The sequence below is a fragment of the Hippopotamus amphibius genome, chromosome 11 (assembly GCF_030028045.1).
Source record: "Hippopotamus amphibius kiboko isolate mHipAmp2 chromosome 11, mHipAmp2.hap2, whole genome shotgun sequence".
In the NCBI taxonomy this organism is placed as follows: Eukaryota; Metazoa; Chordata; class Mammalia; order Artiodactyla; family Hippopotamidae; genus Hippopotamus; species Hippopotamus amphibius.
Window position 1 is genome coordinate 45,622,181 of NC_080196.1, and position 12,406 is coordinate 45,634,586.

At 33.0% G+C, this 12,406-nt stretch overlaps 1 protein-coding gene across 2 annotated transcripts in view; it reads right to left on the reverse strand.

The window, feature by feature from the left end:
* Nucleotides 1-12,406, reverse strand: part of COL21A1 (collagen type XXI alpha 1 chain) — a 212,329-nt gene that overhangs the window by 66,119 nt on the left and 133,804 nt on the right. For both annotated transcript variants that reach the window (XM_057700407.1, XM_057700406.1), the window contains 4 exons: nt 8,337-8,390; nt 7,894-7,949; nt 7,252-7,303; nt 7,074-7,127 (listed from right to left, as the gene is read on the reverse strand). In XM_057700407.1, coding sequence (XP_057556390.1) covers nt 7,074-7,127; nt 7,252-7,303; nt 7,894-7,949; nt 8,337-8,390 — 216 coding nt within the window. The remainder of the gene's footprint in view (nt 1-7,073; nt 7,128-7,251; nt 7,304-7,893; nt 7,950-8,336; nt 8,391-12,406) is intronic.

A 12,406-nucleotide genomic window follows, 5' to 3' on the forward strand; every position in this document is an offset into this window, starting at 1 on the left:
TTCCATGGCAGAAACAGAGACACAGATGTAGAGAACAAACATATGGACACCAAGAGGGAAAGCACGATTGGGGGGGGGGGACGTTGGGGTGGGATGAATTGGGAGATTGGGATTGCCGTATATGCATTACTAATAAGAAAAAAATCAAATTGTATATTTTAAACATATGCAGTTTTTGTATGTCAATTATATTTCAATAAAATTCTTTAAAAAATGCGAGTCATATTGTATCACTCCTCAATTTTAAGTGAAAGTGAAAGCATTTACAATAAATGGCCTATAAACTATGGAAAAAGCCATTATTCATAAATGACAAATATAGGAAAGAATTCAAATATTCGTCAGCTGATGAATGAAAAAAACTAAGTCTCATATATCCATATGACTAAATATAGTGTGATTATATTTAATTGACATTGTGAGAATGGTAAAACTGTAATGACAGAAAATAGAGTCTCCAAAATTGCATGAGAGAACTCCTTTGGATTAATGAATCAATTAATCAGTCCCCATTCCTCCCTCTCCCTCACCATTTCCCTCAGCAAAAACCTCTTTACCCTCTCTCTACATATAATATATATATAAATATTTATTTTGATATATATGATGTATAAATATACATTTATATATTGACATATATACTATAAATAATATAAATACACACATACCTACACACATACACATATCCTACTGGTTTTGTTTTCTGGAGCAACCCTGACTAATACACAACCAAATGCAATGCACAAATCTTGATTGTATCAGGTAAAAAAAAATAGCTATTTAAGACACTTTTTAAACAATTAGAAAAATTTGAATATGGGCTCATATTAGAAAATAATATTGTACTGATATTAAATCTCTTGGGCATCACAATGGAATTAAAGTATTCTGAAGAGATACAAGATAAGTGTTTAGGAAGGAAATGTACAGTGTCTCATTTACTTTCCAGTGGCTCAACAAAAAAAAAATTATAGAAATAAATGTTCATAAATTTATCTGGTTTAATTTTCTGTAGGACTGAAAAATTCCAAAACAAAAAGCTGAGTGGGAGGAAGAAAATAGATTTTAATAAGGTCAGAGAAAATTAGGTATGATTCATTATTCAAAGATTCCAAAAAGGAAATATAAACTGTATACTATTCAGACCAAAGAATATTATTTACCAAAAAGAAATGAGTTATCAAGTCATGAAAAGACATGGAGGAATCTTAAACACATATTACTAAGTAAAAGAAGCCAAACTGAGAAGATTATATACTGTATGATTCCAACTGTATGACATTCTGGAAAAGGAAAAACTATAGGGATAGTAAAAAAGATCAGTGGTTGTCAGAGGTTGGGGGAAGGGAAATATAAACAAGCAGAGAACAGAGAATTTTTAGGGCAGTGAAATTAATCTGTACAATACTATAGTGGTGGATACAAGTCATTATACATTTGACCAAACCAATAGAATGTACAATACTAAGCATGAACCCTAATATAAACTATGGACTTTGAGTGATAATGATGTGTCAATGTAAGTTCACCAATTGTTTTTAAAAAAAAAAGGCACCACTCTGGTGAGGGAAGTCAATTGTAGGGAAATCTATAATGGGGAGGAGATAGGAGGTACATGGGAACACTCTGTACTTTCTGATTAGTTTTGCTGTGAACCTAAAACTACTCTAAAAAATAAACTCTACTTTTTTAATTAAATAGATTTTTTTAAAAATTGTTAATCACTCCAGTAAAAAATTACAAATAGACGAGAAGGAATTCATCTAATTGTATTAGGAGATACACACTAGTTAGAAAATAAGGGACATAACCAAGGTTAAATATGAAGGGTAGAATGAAAGCATCAAGAAAGCAAATATCAAGAATGAACTAACCTCAAAATATTAAACATAGTTATGTGCTGCAGCCATTCCACTACTAGAAATACACTTATGAGAAATGGAAACACAAGTCCACACAAAAACTTGTACATAAATGTTCATAAAGCACTATACATAAAAGCCAAAAATTATGAACAACCCAAACATCCATCAACTGATGAATGAATAAAATACATATATTCATACAATAAAATATTACCAGCAATAAAAAGGAGCAAAGTACTAACATAAGCCAAAACATAGATGAACCTCAAAAATGTTATGGCAGGCCAAAAGACCACATATTGTATGATTCAATTTATATGAAATGTCCAGAGTGGGCAAATCCATGGGGACAGGAAGTAGGTTAGAGGTTGAGTAGGGCTGGGAGGAAATAGGAAGTGATCGCTAATGGGTACATGGTTTCCTTTCAAGGTGATGAAAATGTTCTAAAATTAGATTGCAGTGATGATTAACTCTGTAAACATATTAGAAACCATTGAATTGTACACATTAAATGGGTAAATATATGATGTGTGACTTATCAATAAGCTGTTAAAAAAGTGTGAACTGAGGTTTACATTTGTGGGTATGTGCATGCCAGTGTGCCACATAGATTAACATCAGAAAGGGCAAAGGAACGAGAAAAACAAGAACAAATTAAACCCATGTTAGCAGAAGGAAGAAGATAATTACAGCAAAAATAAATGAGACAGAGAATAGAAAAACAACTGAAAAAATAAGACAAAGCTAGAGTTTATTTTTTGAAAAGAAATGGACTAACCCTTAGTCACACTAATTAAGGAAAAGGAAAAGACTCAAAATAAGAAACAAAAGGGAAGACATAACAATTGATGCCACAGAAACTTTTTAAAAGATCAAAGGGACTACTGTGAATAATTATTTCCCAACAAATTGCACAAATTAGAAGGAACAGATAAATTCCTAGAAACAATCTACCAAAACTGAATTAAGAAGAAATAGAAAGCTGAATAGACCAATCAAATAAAGGAGATGAAGTAATAAAAAACCTCTCAATAAAGTCCCAGGACCAGATGATTTTACAGCAAATTTTATCAAACATTTAAAGAATGAATACCAATCCTTCTTAAAATCTTCCAAAAAATGGAAGAAGACAGAACACTTCCAAACTCATTTTATTAGGCCAATACCAGCTACAGCCTGACAAAACACTACAAGAAAACCACAGGCCAATATCCTTGATGATCATACATGCAAAACTTCTCAACGAATATAAGCAAACTGAATTCAACAGCACATTAAGGGACTTCCCTGGTGGCACAGTGGTTAAGAAACCACCTGCCAAAACAGGGGACACAGATTCAATCCCTGATCTGGGAAAACCCCACATGCCACAGAGCAACAAAGCTCGTATGCCACAACTACTGAGCCTGCTCTCTAGAGCCCATGCTCCACAACAAGGGAAGCCACCACAGAGAGAAGCCTGAACACCACAATGAAGAGCAGCCCCCACTAGTGGCAACTAGAGAAAGCCCACGTGCAGCAACAAAGACCCAACGTAGCCACAAATAAATAAATAAATAAAATAAAAATTTATTTTAAAAAAAACCCAGCACATTAAAAGGATCATACATTATGATCAAGTGGGATTTATGGGATGCAAAAATGGTTCAGTATATGCAAATCAATGTGATATACCACATCAATAGAATGAAGATAAAAATCACATGATCACTTCCATAGATGCAGATATAGCACTCGACAAAACCCTTTCATGATAAAAGAAACTTACCTCAACACAATAAAGACCACAGATATGTGAAAAGCCCACAGCTAATATCATAGTCAATGATGAAAACCTGAAGGCTTTTCCTCTAAAGATCAGGAACAAGGCAAAGATGCCCAGTCACCACTTCTATTCAATGTAGTACTGGAAGCACCAGCCAGAGCAATAATGCAAGAAAAATAAATTAAAAACATCCAAATTGGAAAGGAAGAAGTAAAACTGTCTCTGTTTGTAGACAACATGATCTTACATGTGGAAAACACTGAAGACTCCACAAAAACTGTTAAAATTAGTAAATAAATTCAGTGAAGTTGTAGGATACAAAATCAACATACAGAAATCAGTTGCATTTTATATACTAACAATGAACTATCCAAAAAGGAAATTAAGAAAATAATCCTATCTATAATAGCATCAAAAATCATAAAATACTTAGGAATAAACTAAACCAAGGAGGTGAAAGACCTGTACACTGAAAACTACAAAACACTGATGAAAGAAATTGAAGGCACAAATAAATCCCTCGTTCATGGATTGGAACACTTTATATTGTTAAAAGGTTTATACTACCCAAAATGACCTACAGATTCAATGCAATCCCTAACAAAATCCCAATGGCATTTTTCTATATAAATAGAAAAAAAAATCCTAATATTCATATGTTCAAACATTGAACTAAAAGCACAGATGACAAAAGCACAGTAGACAAACTGAAAAGCTCCTGCACAACAAAGGAAACCATCAACAAAATGAAAAGATAAGGCAACCTACTGACTGGAAGAAAATATGTGCAAACCATATATCTGATAAAGAGTTAATATAAAAATATATAAGGAACTCCTAAAACTCAATAAAAAACCCAAATAATCCATTTAAAAATGGGCAAAGGAATTGAATAGTCACTTCTCCAAGAAGACACACAAATGACCAGCAAGTATATGAAAAGGTACTCAATATCACTAATCATCAGGAAAATGCAAAATCAAAACCACAATGAGATATTACGTCTTACTCGTTAGGGGCTATCATCAAAATTATCTACCCATCTATCTGTCTGCCTATCTATCTATCTATCTATCTATCTATCTATCTATCTATCATCTATCTACCTATATTTTTCTGTATGTGTGTGTGTGTGTGTGTGTGTGTTGGTGAGAATTTGAAAAAAATGGAACCCTTGTACACTGTTGTGGGGATGTAAACTGGTGCAGCCAGTATGGAAAACAGTATGGAGGTTCCTCAAAAAATTAAAAATAGAACTATCATAGTATCCAACAATATCACTTCTGGGTATATACCAAAAAGAGTGGAAATCTTGAAGAGATATCCAAACTCCTGTGTTGACTGCAGCATTATTCACAATAGCCAAGGTATGAAAGAAACTTAAATGTCCATTGACAGATAAATGAATAAAGAAAATGTAAGATATATAGACACAGATATACACATATAGAGGAATACTTTTCAGCCTCAAGAAAGAAGGAAATCTTTCCATTTTCAACAACATGGATGAAGCTGCAGGACATATGCTAAATGAAATAAGCCAGATGCAAAACAATAAACATTACATGATCCCACTTTCATGAGGAATCTGAAATAGTCAAACTCATAGAAGCAGGAGCAGGGGAAGGGAGAAACAAGGAAATATTGGTCAAAGGATACAAAGTTTCAATTACACAAAATGAATAAGTCCTAGAAATCTACTATACAGTACAGCTTAGTGCCTACAGATAACAATACTGCATTGTAAACTTTAAAATTTGCTAAGAGGGTAGATCTTATGTTGTGTTTGTATCACAAAAAAAAATAATAATAAGAGAGAGGAAGGAAATTTTTGGAGGGGACAGATATGTTTATGGCATTGATTATGCTGATGATTCACTGTATATATTTACGTACAAACTCACAAAATTTCCTACATTAAATATGTACAGCTTTCTGAGTGTCAATCATACCTCAATAAAGTGTTTTCTTTTTTAAAAAGCTCAAAAAGGTATCTTAAGGCTATGTTCAAATCAAAAATAGGCAATAAACTAATTCCTCATCAAACACATTCTTTTATCTTACTCTATCTCTACCATACCATTCTAAGTAGGTAACCTTTACTCCCTTTTTGAAATGGAGAAAACGGAAGATCAAAGAATTTGGCAATGATATATAGCTAGTTAGAAAAAGTCATTGAGAGGTGGAACTCCAACTTGCTTCTATTCTCTAAACGCTACCACCCCAGAAAGTATAATCTCATTGCCTGGGTCACAAGGCCTTTTGATAACAGAAGACAAAGAAAAATTAAACTAGATGAATCCCTAATCGGCAGGTAAGGAGAAGAATCTGTGTTCTCTAACATCAAGAAACTAGGTTATAAACTCCATGAGAGTTTTGTTCTCTTCTATATGTTCAGCACCAAATATATATTAATTAATATCTGTTTAATCAACAAACAAGCAGGAAATAAAATACAAAACCAGTGACATATAATTAACAACACATGAGTGAGCTCTTAAAAATGGGCCTCCATATTTTACATTCAGGAAGCACTATCTATAATCTTTAAGGAATCATTGATATTTGGAGAACTTTCATAACCTTTAAGTGAAAAAATGGACAATGTTTCCAAAGGAAGAGAAAACATCTACAGACTAAGAAAATTTGGACTGAATTTCTGAGCAAGTTTGGCCCTCAAAGTGTTGACTATTAGGAAACATGATGACATTTCTAAATCTAATGTTTGACCAAGTAGTCTCACTGGCTGATAGATTTACACAAATTCTCTCCTTGGGGATCAAAAAAAAAAAAGAAAGAAAAGAAAAGACAAACAACAAAACAAACAAACAAAAAACTTACAGTAGGACAATGATGTGGATTGTTGGCTCATTCCAGATACACTGACTGAATACATATATATGCCTGGTGTCTTTTTATTTAATAAGCCATGCTATAGAAAACCTGTTTCTATTTGATAATTGACCAAAAAAAGTTTCTTTATGTAAGAATAAGATGGTGCTAACCCACCATCATAGAGCACGTGCTTTTGAGTTTTTTCAGGATTGATGAGTGATTGGCACTTTGCTGCTCTTCTTGCTCTAATTCTCCCATATTCAGACCACACAAGTTGTCAGGGTTAAGGTTGAAATTGTTAGGGTTAACGGTTCAGTCCCTACTCTCTGAAAACAAAACAGCTAAGTACCTCTGCCTCTAATCCACCAAACAAACCCATCTGAGTGGCTCATCAAAGAAGCTCAACCTTCTAATATCCTGGGATTTTATTTCCAACACAGAAGAATTCATGATAGAGTCAAAATAAATTTAGTATCATTTTAAAATTACTCCAAAACAACTTTTACCTCATTCATTTTATACCAGTCATATGTACAAAATGTCTAATATCTGTACATTTTTCTCATGTTCACTCCCAAGTTACAAAAAACTTTTTTTTTTGTAAATACCTTGTAACCAGGGCTACCCATTAATCCATCCTTTCCATGTCTTCCTGGTTCTCCCTGAAAAAATAAATACAAGTATTTTAATATGTTTTTTGCAGTAATTTTTCTTTTTAAAAGAAGATAATATAGCATACATTTTATTTAAAGTAAAATACTTAAGAACTTTTCCTATCACACTCACAGCACGTCCAGGAAGGCCAGGAAAACCAGCATTCCCCTTTTCACCTTTTGCACCCTGTATTAAAAACAAACACTTAAAAATAATACTTACAATAATAAGGCTTTAAAATTCTAACTTGAACTTAAGCAGGAAAGTAAGCTAACTTCCTTACGTAGTGACAGAATTCATAGAACCACAGCTTGTGTTGGCCCTGCAGCTTTCAGCAAAGCATTATTTTACCAGGACACAACATGACATTGAGGATAAAATGGATGCAGAATTATTACAAGCACCTAAAAACAGAAACCACTACTTGGCAAAAGTAAAAAGCAATGCACGTCTTAAATGTACAGACTGTACATTTCCTTCAATGTGAAAAAATAGGATTCTCAACGGATGCACTGTTTAACAGCTACCACTTCCAAGGGATCTCCGTAAATATTTTTAAAGTTCAGAAGGCTCAATAACGCAAAGTATCCTTATAGAATACCATGCATAACAGTCAACAGTTATTTTTCCATTTTTTCATTGTTCTGAATAAATCCCCTGAGAAAGGTAAATAAAGCTAATTGCTATATCAGTGGGCTGGGACTGAAACTCAAATGTTCTATTTCCATTATATTGAAAGTACAATATGGATACTTTGTTTTGGGATCTATACTTCCCTTTTTGCCATAAAATCCAGGTGATCCTGTATCTCCTTTGGGGCCCATTTCACCCTAAAAGATAAAAATATAAATCCTGAATTTTGGAGAAATATTAATATTTCTCTTATAGATTAAAGAAAAAACACCACCAATTATAAACAACATAGTTTAATATGCCAACATCAAAATAAAAGAGAAATAAAATTACTTAAGGTTTATAGTTAAGAGAATTTCTATATAAAGTTACTCATCAATTTTTACATACTACAAGATTTATGGCTGAAAATTTTAAAGGAAATTTGTAAATGCTTTATATAAATTATGATATTAATCTTAACCCAGTCATTTAATAACTTTATATATCAGCATTTATTTATAACCCATTTATAACCTAAAGTACTTTCAATTTGAAATAAAATATGGCATTGTTTAATTTTAAGAAGAACAGATTTCTTCAACCTTTGATCCTGGCATTCCATAAAGCCCAGGAAAACCAGGAAGTCCACGGTCACCCTGAAAATAAAACAAATTAATTAAAGAAAACACATTTCAGCCTAAAAAATATCAACATATATTATTCCACCTCATTCTTGTCAAAATTCATTTGAATTAAATCTGCAAACTGTGACATGCACATCTACATTAAAACCCTACCTCTATGAAAGACCAATTCTCATTTATCAGGGTTTCATTTACGATTGGAGAAGGAAAGTATTTTGGGCCAGGGAAATATCATCAGCAATTCGGACCCCTTAGAGATCAGCCGTCTCTTCTCAAAATATTGAGGCTCTTAAAGTGGCAAGGCCTAGGAGTTAGTAGGAATGATTGAGTGCTAAGACTTCCTGGAGAGAGCCATCCTCTGAGATCCCAGCTCAGTGAGGACAGACCCTGAGCTGAAAGTCTCAAAACACTCTAGGATTCTGTGGAGATTTTTTTCCAATTGCTGATCTTAGGAAATTGTTCACAGTAAGTATCTATTCAGGTGAGTTTATGAAGCGGAAAGGCCATCTCTCCAAAAGAGGAGAGATGAAGAAAATCACAACAGCTTGATATTTAGTGGACATCGTTTTAAGACATTTCTGTGGGACATACTGGGTACTGTTGCCTTAGCTTCAAAAATCTTAATTGTCAAGACACAGTTAAGAGAAGCCCAATGGCTGGCATGGCAAGATTTGGGTTGATTTACTTTTATTTAGGCAAATTAAGACACTACATAAAAATAATTCATGATCTTCTTAGCTTGTCTGGTAGGGAAAGAAGAGGATGGGACCAGTTATCTATGATGGATGTGATTCTTAAAAATCTTAATTTTAATGAAGATATTTATGCACATGTTTTAAAGAGTGACACAGGTATTCAAGGCATAGAACCCTTTAAAAGCAACTCTTTTCACTCTAAACTTCTGTGTCTCTGTGAGATCAAATCACCAAACCACATGGTTATATTACTACTCCATTTTCAGTTTCCAGCACTATCTAATAAAGGTAAGAGAACTACCTATGCTAACTCAGGTTGAAATGAGATGAACAGTTGAAGGCCAGATCGACTAAGATACACTCTTGATAAGATGGAACTTAGCTGGGCAATGAGTACTTGATAAAAGTAGAGAAGAAAGGGGCAAAGCAGGATTCCCTTTAAAGATGAACCAAGTCCCAGCTAAGATTTCACTTCTTGGGCTACAGGTTACAGAAGACATCACCTTCAAACTTTATTTTCCTGGAGATAAGACATAAACTCATCTCAGATAAAGTGAATAGACCGGGATCATTAACCCACATTGGGACCAAAAAAATATAAAATCTGGACAAAACTACCCTCAAGGGCATAAGCAAGATTTTTAAGTTAGCATCCATGTTAAGTTACAGCAATGAAATGGGAGAGGGGCAGAGAAATTTAGCAAAATGCTTGGGGAATACTTATATCTACAAAATACAAAATACAAGAAAGTATGACCCAAACACAATATACTCAGTCAAGTTGTGTCCAAGGTTTAAAAGTCATGGGTAGCAAAGAAGTGGTAAATTTTAGCCAACATCTACCTACAACAGGCACATAACATGAAAGACAAATGCTCTTGTGTTGGCCATTGAGCCACTGAATCATCAGTTACTGCAGTACAGCTTAGCCTAAGTTAATTAATATAAAAATTAGTATACTAGGAAAAAAGAGGCTGCCAAACAATAATATTAAAAAAATACACATGACAATGGCTTTGGGGCTGGGTAGTGGGCAGTGAAAAACAATTTTTGGAGGTTAAAATTATAGTGATTCATGTAATGCAGTGGTGAACATTTGATAAAAAAAAAAAACTTTGCTTTTAATAAACTGCAAAAGCAAGTAATGCATCCAATAAACATAGCTAGAGAACTGAGAAAACAGAATGTTGGTATGAATCGATTGGTACTGGCTGTATGTGACAAGGTAAGTATAAAAGAGATGAGCTTAGAAAAGAATTAGCCAGTTTGCAAGTCACAGTTAGAAGGAACAGACCAAGTCCCAAAATACTGGGATTGGGAAGAATTACACCTTTTTTCCCTCATCTCTAACAGGTAAATAATGAAACTGGAGAAGGCCTTTAAAAGAAGTTCAGTCATGACTCAGCCTCTGGGAAGGACCAAATCAAGACTGTGGCCATAAACACCATTCTAAAATTCTCTAAATCAGTTAAGGTGGGTCCAAAACTTTCTCTCAAGCTGGACATAGTGGCTCAAGAAAAAGAAATTATTAGTTATTAGTAACTAATTAATCAATGTAGAAAGGGCCATGACTAAAACAGGACTGTGGATGATGCTACTGGCTGGAATCAAAAGTCAAAGATACAAAATTACAACTATGTATTTGCTGTTGAAATAATTTTTCTACCAAAAGAGCCACAAACCTGGACTAAAAGAGATTGTGACCGTTTGAAACTTAAAAGCAAATTTGCCCAGTATCACCACTATTTGTGATGTGTTCCTAGTCAGTTTTGACTAGTCTGTGAATTTAGACAAAATATAAAAATGAGAGGCAAAGCCTAGAAGGAAAAAAACAAATTATCTTATGATTATACATCTTATATGCCAATATACCTAATACCCTGAAATAATGAATAAATCAGTTACTGTCTTAAAAATTAATATACAAAAATAGTTTTTCTTTGTATAAAAAATAACCAATATAAATATATACTAAAGAAAAAGTTCCACTTATAAGAACAAAAGAGACAAAAAAAAAGTCCTACATATAATCGTAGCTAATGTTGAGAACCAATATAAAATAAAATATTAATATTATTCCATTGAGCTTTAAGTTTGAAATAAGAAGGAATCATAATCTTGACTAGGAAAATTCAGTATTGAAATTATGTCAGTGCTTTGAAAATTAATCCATATATTCAAAGGAATCCTAAATAAAACATAAACAGGAATTTCTAAAAAACTGAAGAAAAGATACTGAGCTTTATCTGGAAAAATAAGCATGCAAGAATAGCCAGGAAAATTTTGATCATAAAGAATAATGAGGAAGGACTAGGCCTGCCAGTATTAAATCATATTATGAAGTGACAATAATTAAAACATTTTTGCAGTGGAGAAGATGTAGACAGATAAATGGAACAGAATGGAAAGCCAAAAACACCGGACCCAAATGAGAATGGAAATTTAGTGATAATGATGGTTTTTCAAATAAACAGAGAAAAAAGTGCAACTTCATAAATACTGTTGTAGCAACTGGCTATCCTTTTAGCAAAAGAAAGGAAAAAATAAGAATACTCATCTAACTTTACTCCAAATATCAAAAAATTTTAAGATTAAAATATAAAATAATAAAAATTCAAATCATGAGGAACTTTATTCAAAATGTTGGAATGCTGACCCTCTCTAACAGATACAAACATAGGAGAAAAGAAGTAAAACTTTATATACATGTAAATATTTAAAATTTCTGTATGGCTAGAATTCTAAAAACCAAATCAAAACACGTAATATAAGCCAGGAAAAATATTTTCACACAATTTACAACATGCATATAAAAATCAATTTTTAAAAAGATGAACAGCCAAGTAGGGAAGAAAAAGGATATGAATAAAAAGCAAATTACAGAGAAGTAACAATATTTCCAAAAATCACATGACAAGGTACTTTACCTTAATCACTAACAAAGGATTGCAAATCAAACCAGTACCATTTTTAACATATATTGATGAAAATCAGAAACTTTAATGAAATTCAGTGCTGATAAGAGTGTGAGGAAAGATATTTCACAGACTTGTTGGGGGAGGACACACTTTCTGGAAGGTAAATAGGAAATCTGCATCAAAGTTTAATTATGAACTTAACCCTTTGATTCTCTAATCAATTCTACTTCTGGGAAATTTTCCTATGGATATACTCAGAAAAATGTACTGAGAAATATACACAAAGATGTTCATTACAGTCTTATTGATAATAGACATACACACACACACCCACACACACGCACACACACACACACACACACAGAGTATAGTAAGGAACCACAGCCTCCCCAGGTTAGAGGTTTCTTAAATTGGA